Below are 13,898 nucleotides of genomic sequence, written 5' to 3'. Positions count from 1 at the left end.
TTTCACTGTTTCTCATGTTTGGCGCATTAAAATGGCGAGCCTATAATCTTGAAATTTGTGACATACTGTATAAACTTTGTCCTTGATTGGAGCTTTTAATATTCCACGTTTTTATATGCACTAACATGTCATATTGGGCAGTAGAAATGGAAAAAAAATTGCTATTGCTGATTATTCTTGTGGGATTTCTTGGAATAGGCTTTAATGCTTGTCTGTAATTGGGAGATTGCTGAGGCTCGTAAAAGGGATGCTCTTGATCGAGCTAGGGTGCGTGGAGAGGAACCACCTGCTGAACTTCTTGCAGAGGAGAGAGGCTTACATGCTAGTATTGATGAAGAAGTTAGGAGTCTGTTGCAAGGTAAAGGCTACTCTGAGCTACATGAGCTACAGTGTCAAATTGAGTCTCAAATGCTTTCAGGGACTGCAAAAGTTGTGGAATATTGGGAGGCAGTTTTGAAACGGCTTCACATCTATAAAGCAAAGGTATAGATCTTTCAGATGTGTTCTTTAAAATTGAGTTTCTATGTTCTCTGAAATTTATTAAAATATTGATTAAGAAATATATGGATCTTGTTAAAGCATTCTAAATCAATAGAACTTGCTTTAGTTACTTAAGAATGGGCATTGATGGCTGAAATTCACTAAATATATTTCAAAAAAGGTATCTTTTTTAGTGTAATCAAATAACCGATATGATTGAGCATATTGATTGTAAATATTGTATCCTATATTGCTTTTGAAACTCTGAAGTAAATATCCTTATTTCCTTGAATGCCCTTCTTTGTGAAACTGGGATAATTTCATTTTATATGCAGTAACACTTCAAATATTCCTAAGAAAATTAACTTACCTAGCCACCAGAAAATTACAGTATAGGGACAAGATTTTCCGTTTCTGCATTAGAAAAATGTGATGGTTTTGGTTTAGCGGTAACCTATCTTTTCCTTTTCTCAGGAAAAAAGAAAACTAAGATGTACTATGGGTACTTTTTTTTCCCAACCATAGTTTTCTCTACATTCTTTACTAAAAGGAATTATTGATATGTTAACTTGTTTTGAAATGAGGTTTGTAATTTGTTGTACATAATTTTTTTGAGTTTGAATTCAAAGAAGCAATTCTAACAGGAAAGAAATGGTATGTTCATAAATAGTTCACTGCTCATCCAATAGCAGTACATGTGATTCCACTTATTGTTTCCTCATTCAACCAATCTCTACCATTCCTTTCTGAATACCACCAGAGACCACTGGCCTCTTATTTAGAGATTGAGCTTAGCAAAATTTATTGATGGAGCTGAAATGGGCTCCAGGAGCTTTGCAAACATTTCCACAATAGAAGATTTATTGTTTTTGCCTGGAGAAAACCTTAGGCGACTTTGAATGCAACCATAAGAAAGTGTGGTATTATGAAACAATGGTTGTCATCAGTCCAATTCATTGCAACATCAGATGGAAACAGTTTGCCATGATTTTGCTAAGCTTCTAGGATAAACCCTGAAAATACCATCTTTCCGTAACCCTGCTGGAGATAATCTCTGTAATCTAAGCTGTAGCACTAAACCAATTTGCAGGTATGATCTTCTGGTTGAGCATGCTGATAGAATTACTGCAAGCATAAATTGAAGAATAAAGCCAAAATAGTGTATTGTAGTCCTCGTCCGCTGGAGAATCTGCCAATTTGAATTAAACAACATACATCTATTCATCTTAGGTTTGACCGGGGTAAGGAAAATGCATAATTGTTATAACTTCCCCTAAAACTTATAAGCATATCTGATGTTGCATCCTATGTAGGTTCAGGGAAGGTGGTCATCAATTAGAATGCTCATCCCAGTCAGGTTGCAGTTTTTCACAAACTGGAAGATAACTCAACTTCCTATTCTTCCTCGTTCCTTACAGCTAGGAGCTTCAGCTAACCCAGATATGCAACTACTAATAACACTTCTGTGCATAAAAATTGAGGGTTTATTGCTCCTGAACATACCTTTAATTTGTGCAGATCATAGCTAATTTGTTGTTAGTTACTGCATAAATCTTTCTTGATACATTTGCTATGCTTGTGACTGTTGTTACCTTGTATCAATACTGTCATCAGTTGATGAGGATCTTGGATCAATCATCTCCATGTTAGTTTGATACCCACTCTTGAAGTAATGTCTTATATATAAATAACAACTGTCATACTTCACACACTTAACTTACACAAAGATAGGCAAAGACTGAAAGGGACTGCTTTTCTCAAGTTAGGCACCTTTACAATCTCCACAACATAACCATGGCATTTACACATGTCTAGAACCTTTGCCTTGTCCTGAGAGAGGAAATCAAACTCACTATTTGATCACTACCACCTGGTCTATGTTTCTTTGGGCTAGGCAGGGAGCTAGTGACTAGTGAAAGTTTTAAGGGGTAGATTTTTTTATAAGGTATAGAATAGCTTCAAAAACTTTTCATTAACGTTATCAACACAAGAACCATAGGCTTATATTTGAGAACTATAAAATTTGATATTGATACCTATTAATTTTGCAAATTCAATAACTATATATCAATTTCCGTGTTTTGGCAAGTGCTTTTGTTTTTAAAATTCTAGTAAGGGAGCTATGAGATGTTGATTTTCTGTCATTTTCAGAGATTTCTTTGGTCAAATTTCCTAAGTCAATAAATCCATCCACATGAGAGTTCTATGCCTTATAGGGTTTGAATTTAGGTCTTCGGTATAGAGATGCCCCTTCTCAAGTACTAGATGATAGATTGATGATAAATTTTTATGTAAACACATGGCTAGTATTTTTTGCAAGGTTTTTTGATTGGAAATCATTTTTATTTTAAATTTTATGAAAAACTAATGAATAGAAGAAAAATAACTCATATTATTTCTTTATTGTTGCACATTATCAACCTTATCAACCTTATGGTCTTCTTTACATGGCTCAAAATTTATTATTTTCATCCAATAATGAGTCAGACTTTATGCTTGACAACAAGCTTTCCTTCCAACAGTCTCTCACCCTTCAACAAGCACCCTAATGTTTTCTTAATTTGAATAATAACAACTCTCTTAATGAGCATAACTGGTGTCTTATTTTAATCTTGGTATTTATAGACATAATCAAGCTTTTTGATTCTTCTAGTTTCGATGCCTATTCCTTTGTGCCATCTAAGTTGTAAGTTGCTCCATATGTTCTGATTTTGGTTGTTACTTGAACTATACCGTCACACTTTGTCACCCCACTCTAGTAGTAGTTTGTTGAATCCAATGTATTTTTTCCCACATAAGTGTGAAATGAAACTTCCTTGGATTTTGTGCTTGGATATCTCTTGCGTATGAAAATTGATTAGTGGACAATGTTTTCTGATATAGGTTGTTTGTGATAATTAACATTTTGACCAATCACTAAAATTGTCTCAGTGCACCATGCAATCCAACTCAAACTTGCCCACAATTATGTTTTTTTCGTGATTGGTCCAATTTAATAAATTTTGCCCTACCATCTATCCTTGATATATTTGCATCACCAATTGCGTACCCTAAATCGTCGCCAATTGCATGCCCAAAATGTAAAAGTCAAATTTTTAACCCAAAATGTAAAAGTCAATTTTTTAACATTAGGTGATATAAACAAATTTATACTCATTCGGGCAAGTTTTTCTTGAAAAATTGTGTGTTTTCAATGACTTATTGATAAGATTTTAGCAAAATATGCCACAAGTTTTTGAAAAAATAGTTGGCGAGTAACTCAACACTGTTTTTGGCTCACGAGTACTCTACGTGTTTTTCATCTATGGTTTTTAGTGGCCAAGTTGCTTTGAATTTAAACATAGTTGAAATTGTTAGTATTGGAGTTGAGGAAAAATCAACTCTACAACTCCCAAAGATCACCTGCATGCAAACCTGTCACAGAAAGAGAGAAGCAAAATAGCTATCGAAGCCAGAATTCAGAGATCCAGAAAAGAGGAGTCATATTGATTGTGCAACAAGAATGCAATTCAATAATTACAGTTGTTATGAAAATACAAAGAGAGAATCCTTATAAGAGGATACTCGAAACTCTAAAGGTGAAAACCCTAAAGAATTATAAGATTCCTAAGTTTAGATTAAGCATGGAGTATAATAGACTAATAATTAAATAAATAATTATTAGCTAATAAAAGATAACTCCAACACCCCCCCTTAAGATGAACTTAGGGAGTAGCTAAAAAACAACTAAGGACTAAAAAAACATGTAAAAAATGCAGGAAAGCAATAATGGGTCCCGACAACTAGGCCTAATGAGGTACCCAAGTACAATAAAACCTCTGTAAAGTGGAGAAAAAAGAGAAAACCCTGTGGGAACAAAACTCTTTTCCAAGAAGAGATGAAAGCTCAAGTGAAGGACTAAGAAGCCTCCAAACAAGTGTTCCAGAAGATAGGAACAAAAAGAAGAGCATGAAGAACACCACTGAAGCATGAAATAGCTGCAAACATTGTCGAAGACTAACTGCTGATCTGAAGAACCTCCACTGAAATAGAACATGACCAGGTAGAGAAGACTGTAATCTGTATGAGTGCCCTCTAATGACACTACTCGAATCAGATGGCAAACAAAGGCAAACAACTGAACTCGAAGATACAGATGACATGAAACACCAGAGCTTGAAGAGCTGATCAATCGAACCAAGGAAGCATTAGAACAACAGGACAAACCTCCCCATAATGCTGAAAAGGGATAGGGACAGGAACTCTGAAAATAACGGCCAACAAGAACTGTATGACGAAGAACCAGGAACAATGAAGGTGCAGAGAAAGTATATAGTGTCGTGGAAGGAACACTCACTTGACACACATCATGAGGCTAATGTTGTGGAAGGAACACTCACGTGACAAAGGTAGATGGCAAACAAAGACAAACATCAATCCCCCCATGGCACTTTATAAGTAGTGCATGTACAGTAAGACACAAGATGTGCAAGATCCCAAGTATACAATGCATGGTGGCACTTTATATCAGTGCATTTGCATAAATAAAATGCTACAATAATCAGAAGAGACAAAATACTGGAAATATAGAAAGAACAACCAAAGACGAGACATCCTACTCAAAGAAAGAGATCCCGGAACTTGAAACATCCAAGATATTCACCAGAGTGCTGAAAAGCAAAAAATTGAATAAAATATACCTGGAGTAGAATCTGGAAAGAAAACTCATATGAATGGAAAGAACACAAAATAAGCTTTCCAACGATATAAAGTTTTCGAAAAACGGAGTTAGGATGCTCAAGTTATGTCTCCTAGAGTACAAAAAGGAACCTCTGGTTTTGACAGCAAAAAACTTCATCAAAAAAACAAAATCAAAAGTTCAAACCTCCAGATCTGGATAGAGCTCGGAAAGAGCTTTCCGACAATATAAGGTTTTTGAAAAAGCGCCTCCGTATGACCAAGTTACGGCTAAAAGAGAAAAACCCCTCTTGTAGGGCATAAAGAGGGTAAAAAAATAAAAATAAAAATTTTGATGAAAATTTTCGGACACATTTGCAGGTACAGCCATACAGATTTTTTCGTGTCTCGAAAAATGTGCCAATAAAAAATCATGCCCCAGATGCCCCTTTCACCGAAAATAGACAAATTATATATCAAAATTCATGGAATCAACCTTTTGAATCCAACTGTGAGGTCCTTTTTGGCACCAAAATGTACCAAAAAATCAGCTACCCCCAGAAATGGGAAAAAACAACTGCACAAACCCTCGAATACACAGATCTAAAGAACAAGGCCCAAAATCTCTTATGAAGAGAATAGGGGCATGCAGATCTTTTTGCTCTGATACCATATTGGAGTTGAGGAAAAATCAACTCTAGAGCTCCCAAAGATCACCTGTGTGCAAACCTGTCACAGAAAGAGAAGCAAAAAGCTATGGAGGCCGGAATTTAGAGATCCAGAAAATAGGAGTCATATTGATTGTGCAATAAGAATGCAATTCAATAATTACAGTTGTTATGAAAATACAAAGAGAGAATCCTTATAAGAGGATACTCGAAACTCTAAAGGTGAAAACCCTAAAGAATTATAAGATTCCTAAGTTTAGCTTAAGCATGGAGTATAATAGACTAATAATTAAATAAATAATTATTAGCTAATAAAAGATAACTCCAACAGTTAGCATTCCTAATTTATCAGTGCTTTACATAGACGTTTATGTGACTTCTAATCCCAAAAGTTTCAAAGGGAAGACATGTGAAGGAATTGTGAATCCTAGTTTACTATTATCACAAGTTTCATTTAGCCTCATACATGGGTAGTTTTATTTTCTGCTCCAATTTGGAAATGGATATGAAAAGGTTCTAAATTCTGGTTTTATGTAGTTGTTCACATTTGGGTTTTGGTGTATTCTTTAGGGTTTTTATTGCCCAGTTGTATGCCATGATGGATTGTTTGACCTAATGTTGACTAGTTTACTGCAATGGTGCTTGTTTAATCAAGGCTATGGCATGTCCAATTGGGTGAAAGGTTGCTGAAATTAGGTTAATTCTTGGTGATAGTGCAATTGTGTTACTAGTGTCAACTTTTAGCAGCTCTATTAATATTAGAGATTGTTGGTTCCATTTTGATGTGCTTTTAGCTTCTGTGCCCCGTTGCCTTAATAGACATTTGATGAACTTTTACATTTGGACTTGGGAAGAAATGTAAAATTTGTTTAAGGCATGAAAAAACCTAAAAGATGTGTGGGATCTTGCTACGTGGTGTCATCTCACACCATGGTAGGTTTGAAAGGAATTATTTGATAAAAGAGTGTTAAAAACTTAAAAGGGGTCCAAATTCCTATTCCTATTCGATTTATATTTAAATCCATGTTGTTATGAGTTTAGGTCCACTTGTATCTTTGAAGTCTATAGGTTTCCTTGCATTCTAGTAGACTTGAAATAGATTTAAATTTGGTGTATTGTTGGCCTGGGTTTGGATCTACTTTATATAAAGTTTTCTAACTTGTGATCTATTCGTGTTCCAAAAGAAAGGACCCAATTTTCTTTTGAGTGAATTTAGATATGGATTTTGATATCTTTAGGTCTGAGCACTTTTTGATGTTGTTCTAGATGTGAAGAATGTTTTAGCCTAGTTTATTGGTGGTTTGTGTCTAGGAGTAGCTTCATATTGAATTAGCACTTTATTGGTGCTTAGATGCTTTGAAATTGTCTTGGGCACAATGATTTGTTATTTTCTAGGTTAAAGTTTGTCAAGGAAAGAGACTCGATGATGATAGAACAATATGTGTTGCAATGATGTTCTCTAGTTGGCATGTTGGTATTTGTTCGCCTAGTTTTTTTGTGTGGATGAGTTGGCAACGTTCAATTGGTTCTTAACATCTTGAGGGGCAAAATGATAGATGTGAAGTGTATTCAAATCCAATTCGCTAGGGAATTTTTGCATCTAGATGCAGTCACATTTCTTTGATGAATTTTTTAACATCATGTTTTTCTTATGTAGTTTAGTTTTATTTTATGTCCAAACTTTGGCTTCACACCGAGCTTCAGATTTCTTATATCCATTTTGTTCAAATTGTGTTATGGATGCAATGATTTATCATATTTACTTTATATCCAAGGTGAAGCTAGTTTATAGAGAGACTTGGGGTGATGTGGTAGGATTGACATGGCATCTATCAATTAGTTCTTTCATTGTTATACACCTAGCTACTCCTTGTGATGACATGGCCGTTTGTAGTTGGTAGTTTTGTGCAAAAGGAAGAGAAAAGTGAATTTGATGCAGCATTATGTCCAATTTAATTAGGTCTAGGAGATTCCCGATGGAAACATGTTGGTCATCACTAACAAGGAGGTGATACAAGATATGAGAAAGGATAGCCTAACAAAAAAGCACAAATTATTTAATTCATTTTTAACACCTTGGTTATAGTGTACAAGGTCTATAAAGTTTTTGTGCAAGCCAATGTTGACCTAAAAGTGCTATACAAAGGCATGGTAAGTTCTTCAAATGAGTTAAATAGAATAATGTGACATGGAATATAAACTCTCTAAAGCATGACTTTTTAGAGTTTAAAGGAAGAGTTTGGTAAACATACAATTGTCATAGATGGGATTGACAGAGGTATTGTTGAATGATCAAACATATATCTTAAAATCCCCCTTATTGTTATACATCTCAAAATAGGCAACCGTAAACATGGGTGGGAAGGGATAAGAAAGAATGTTGATAGAGAGAAGGTTATGACAAAGGTTTGTAGTAGCATCTGGTTTAGAAGAGGGAAGAGCATCAAGCTAGTGCTATATGATCCCCATGTTATGCACAAGATGAGGTGAAGAGGATTAGAAGGAGGTGGGGGAAGGAGCAAGGCAAGTATGGATGACCAATGCCAAAGTGGGCATTGTATAAACCTAAGAATTCTTAGGATAAGTGGAGGGCTAGAAGTAGGATTGCAGGGATAGGTAGAACAGGTAGGAGGTTGGGAGAAAATTGGTTGGGATATAAGATAGGTGAAGGGAAGAGGTTGAGAAGGTGTAAGAGGAACACATTGAGAAATGGGATTAATAGGATTGGTCACAACAACAAAAGATTAGACATGGTTGAAAGAAGAAACACTAGAGCAAAGGTCAAGAAAAGGAATTTTGAATTTGGTAAGTAGAAAAAGAGTTATGCATGTTGGTAGTTGCATTGGGTATGGGCACAAAAAGTTAGGCTTGGGAAGGAGGGGGAGGTGGAGGGGTAAGAGGAGCAAAAGAAGAGGCAAAAAAAGGGTTGGCATGGACAATGTGGCTGATGCTTTGTAGAATGTCCAATCCATTAGGGTGAGAAAGAAGTAGGTCACACAAGGCATCAACAACTAAGGGTGGGCATCGTCATCAAAGGGTCCTATGATGTTTTGAAGGACTTTTAAGAGGTCATTGATCTTCTTATGTTTGGCATATTTAGCTTGTGCTAGGAGAGTCTCATGTTCAAATTCATTAGTTGAAATAGAGGTGAAGGGACAAATATCCATAGGATTTGAGGGTAGAGAAGGAAGAGAAGTAGGAGAAAGAGAAGACATATTTGGATTGAGATGGGCACTGCGGTGAGGTAGAAGGGAACTATGGGTAGTTAGACAAAAACTGCGACAAGCAAGGGTCATGAATAGGGAGAAAACAAGGGTCAAAGTGTTTGAAGGAAAAATTGTGTTCAAGGATGCGTATAAAGATGAAAGATTGAATGTTGTTTAAGAGTTAGCTTCACCAAATTGAAATGAAGAAAAAATGTTTCTATCTCTTATGTGTGTACTATTTTAATTAATCAATTAAATTACTTTCCTTAAAAAATAAGCGTGAAAACATAATTTAATGAAATTAATCTAATCTATACTAAAGTTTTGTTGCATATATAAGAAATTGTTTAAAGGAGCTACACTATAAAAAAGGAGATTGCTTAAATGACAAAAGGGTGAAGAAAATATCCTTGATTCAAAGTTTGATAAGAGGAAACCTAGAAGATTGGTTAGGCTTGCATAACAAGATTTAGAACTTGTTTCTTAGGTATAAGGCAAGGTACAAATTCATAGTCACATCCTAGTATAGAAAACAAAAAGTATGAGGAATGTTCAAAAAAGTAAGAAGGATAGGAACTAGCATAGTTGTTGTGGGATTCCAATTGCAATTGAGTTGGCACAATTGTGGTTGTGTTGTGATGTTGTACAACCATAAGATTTTGGGTGCAAGTATGCCTTGGCTTGTGGATGTCCACTATGCATGCAAATTTGAAGTATGATGATGATCTATCTAGAGGGAGAAAAGGAGCTTCGACTTGTAGTTGGGATAGAGGAAAAGGTTCGGACTTCTTGGGATCCTGCCTTTGTTAGGTCCCTCTTTGGTATATTTCAATTCTACCGCAATTTTAAAGAAAGCCTTCGTGCTAACTAAGAAAAATAAAAATTGCAGAAATTGTAAAATCCTTAGAGGTTTCTATAGTATGAAGTGATATGTGGGTGGCTATGAAAAGGGTGATGGAATGAATGAACAAATGAAGATTTTTAATGACGTCCACGAGACCAGGCAGTCTATGGGACTGAAAATTGAGAACAACACACCGATCTTAAAAGAACCAATCGCCTGACCAACCCAGGAAGCAGCCTAAGGGCGACCACTAATCCTTGCTGTTCAGATTTCTTTTCTGTGAATTTTGACCGAGTAATCTGCTACGTGAGCGATTCGTTCTTCTTCAAACAAGGTATTTAGAGACTCAACTTTTAGAATATCCGTATATTTGCTCCAGATGTCATCAAAAGCTGCACAATCCATGATATAATGCCATTCTGTTTCCATTGATCCAGACGTACAAAGAAGACAAACCCTTTCAGCCCATTCCTCTTTGGGTATTTTCCACCTCCCTGTTTTGCATCTAAGATGGTGTGAGCTAGTTCTTAATTGGGCAATTAGCATTTTTGCCTTTCATTTTATATCTGCCTATAATGTCCCTTTGTTGAAATAGGATTTAGTAATAAATAATAATAATAATAAATTAAAATATAAAGGAATAAAAATAAAAATTAATATAATTAAAATTTAGTTAAGTTTAATGAATGGTCAAAAAGCATGAAACGAAAAGTTGTGACTCCCTCAAACATGAGATATAAAAGGGAGAGAGGAGAACTTCATTTGGGGAAAAAAAGGAAAGAAGGAAGAAAGAAGGGAGCAAACTTATTAAGGAAGCATTAATGGGAAGAAGATAAGGAAGTGACTCTTTCAAAGGGGCAGCAATGATGAAAGGTTGTTGCCCTTTCAAAGGGTGGTACTTGTGGAAGCTTATGACCATTAAGGGGTGCGACTCTCCCTCGCATTGGAGGATATAAAGTGGAGAAATTTTCATTTGAGAAGGAAGGATCCATGGAATAGAACAAATTTACAAAATATCTGAAGCATTTAAAGCAGATCTAGTAGCAGACCTAAATCAGAATTATAAGGAAATCTGCAAGAATGATATGAACATTTATCAAAGAGATCAGAACACAAATACAAATCTGCAAACAATAATAAAGTAGGCATTGAAGGAAAAGAAGAAGAAACATTAAGTCAATAATCAGAGAATCAGACCTGATGGGATGGAAAGGATTCTCTCTCTCTCTCTCTCTCTCTCACACACACACACACACACACACACACACACATAGAGATCTAAGTATAGGCAGTAGATCAGCTTGATATAAACAACAAACTTGTTCTTTTAAAGAGGGAAACAAAATCGAATTGAATCTGTCCAAATTACCACAACAAACTAAAAATATATAACCTGCAATAATTCTACAAGTATATTGGGCAAGATTTAGTGTCCTCCCAAAAGGGGACATTACAAGTGCTATCAGAGCATGTTCCTGCTAGCCTGAGGGAAACTAGATAATGCAATTTAATCACTGAGCTTTAAGGGCTATCGAAAGAGAAAGAAAGAAAGCTAATTATGTCATATAGAGGCAGTGTTCGACGATGAAACAAAAAGAAATCTAAGTAAGAAAACAAGGCACGATGAGGAAGATCTTAAAAGCATCCAAGCAGGAGAAGAAGCGGCAATAAACAAATGGAGCTCTGTGGAGGAGCCAATCTAGTAATTATGGCGCCCTTACATCCCCAAGATCTATGGGACATATTAAGCAAATGTTTGAAGCGTATTGGAGAAAGTTTACAACACATCAATGAGCATACAAGAGTAGAAAGATTGGGGTTAGGCCCACTTTCTGACTCGAAATGGATTAGGAGTAGAAGGATTGGGGTTAGGCCCACTTTCTGACTCGAGATGGATTAGGAGTAGAAGGATTGGGGTTAGGCCCACTTTCTGACTTAGAATGGATTAGGAGCAGAAGGATTGGGGTTAGGCCCCACTTTCTAACTCAGAATGGAATAGGAGTAGAAGGATTGGGGTTAGGCCCACTTTCTGACTCAAAATGGATTAGGAGCATGTAAAATTCCTTACTAGAAACTGGCAATGTATAATGTGTTTTCCAGGTTATACGGCAAAGTAATTTTAATTTAACCAGATAATCATGGTAATGCCTAGGAATATCATTAATACAACCCGTGCAATTCCATTAATACAACCTGTGCAATTCCAGATTAACCTTCATATCATTCATTAAGCAATCATCATATACATTCAATAAAATTGGATTAAGGGATTATGTATTTCCACGGTGCACCTGTAAGTTCGTAGAGTATTAGTTTCAAACTTCTTGTTATGCTCATTCGGATATGTCTGCGTATGCTCTCTGGCAATGTGAAGACTCTAGCCACGCGAGACTCCAGCCACGCGTTGAATACTGTAAGACCTCCCGTGAGAGGTATCTGTTTCCGCTATGACCCCCGTAACCACTGTGGTTGTGATGCTTACTTTGCATCGGGTTTACTTCTGCCACGACATAAGTTGTAAATCGTGCGTTTGCCAAACATTCCTGTTTCGGCACTGAGTCTGCATATTGCGATGGTAACACCCTCGACCCAGCATAAATATGTATCGTGCAATGAACAGCCCCGATACAACATAGGTTAAATATCGCTCAATGGATAGGTCCGACACAGCATGGGTTGTAGTCTGAGACTCACGCCGCGGTAGCACTTTCCAGTTTGTACCAACCCACAACCTCCACCGATATTTACAGAATATCAGCATTCAAACACCTGCGTGGACACCATGTTCGTGATCTGTAAGAACCCGAAGGAGAATGTAACCTGTGTTTTGTAGCAGCCAAGATTTCCCTCCGATGCTGACGCTAAAATATTTCTCCTTGACTCACCATTTTAATTCCAATAGGCCAGAAATGGCTGGCGAAAGGAATAGTTCACAAGCGTTGATATCAAGTAGATATCCAACCTTTACTTCCAGATCTTTTATTTATCAAATCTCTACCTTTCCTCATGTGCCAATCCGCATTTTAAAGAATGGAGACGGGTAAAATTCCCGTAGAAACCAACTCCCGTAGAGTGGATAATTAAATAATAGTTTAACAAAGTATTTAGGCAACTATTATTTAATCTTTATTGAGAAAATTAAAGAACTCTTATTATGATATATTAGTCAGTATTAGTACTAATATAAAATAAGGAAAGTTCACTTTATTTATAAATAATACCAAATAGGTTTAATTTGACGGGGACATTACAGTCTCCCCTGCCTCGTGTTGCTTGCCCTCAAGCAACTCCAAAACTCGTTCATTTTCCCAGGTGGCATCATCCTGAGACAAATTTTTCCATTTGATGAGGTATTCCCTGATAGTTCTGTTCCGCAGTTGCCTATCCCGTGTATCCAAAATTACTTCTGGAATCATCTCAAGCTTCCCTTCATCATTCAAAGGGGGTAAATCTTCGGAAACTGACACCTGCTGCCCCAAAGCCTTCTTGAGACAAGATACATGAAATACATTGTGTATCTTGCTATCCACTGGTAATTCAAGTTCATAGGCGACTGCACCAACCTTCCGGACTACCTGATATGGACCATAAAACCGAGGTTTTAATTTTTCAGATCCACTACGTTTGAGAGAAGATTGCCGATAAGGTTACAACCTGAGAAATACCAAATCTCCCACTTCAAAATGGCGTTCAACTCGCTTTTTATCTGCATAGATTTTCTGTTGATTTTGAGCATATTGCAAATTCTGCTTAAGGGCTGACAAAATGTCTTGACTTTCTTGAAGCCAATCACGAGTTCTAGGTACATTGCTCTGTTCAAAAGCAAGGTCAAGAAAAGAAAGTACATCATAGCCATATAATGTTTTGAAAGGAGACATACCAATTGACATATGAAAGGTAGTATTATAACAATATTCACCCAAATATAACCAACGAACCCAAGCCTTCTGATGACCGGCTACATAATTACGAAGATAACCTTCAACCCACTTGTTCACTATTTCCGTCTGCCCATCGGTTTGCGGATGATAACTGGTGCTATGA

General features: G+C 36.4%; 1 protein-coding gene across 1 annotated transcript in view; it reads left to right on the top strand.

Annotated features, from left to right (window-relative positions):
- The window catches only part of LOC131074656 (splicing factor Cactin), a 121,787-nt gene that overhangs the window by 91,688 nt on the left and 16,201 nt on the right, over nt 1-13,898 (top strand). Inside the window, exon 8 of the mRNA XM_058011318.2 lies at nt 199-483. Coding sequence (XP_057867301.2) covers nt 199-483 — 285 coding nt within the window. The remainder of the gene's footprint in view (nt 1-198; nt 484-13,898) is intronic.

Source organism: Cryptomeria japonica, chromosome 4 (genome assembly GCF_030272615.1).
Source record: "Cryptomeria japonica chromosome 4, Sugi_1.0, whole genome shotgun sequence".
NCBI classification, from domain to species: domain Eukaryota; kingdom Viridiplantae; phylum Streptophyta; class Pinopsida; order Cupressales; family Cupressaceae; genus Cryptomeria; species Cryptomeria japonica.
Note: the sequence above shows the minus strand (reverse complement) of the source record. Positions and strands in the feature narration are given on the sequence as shown.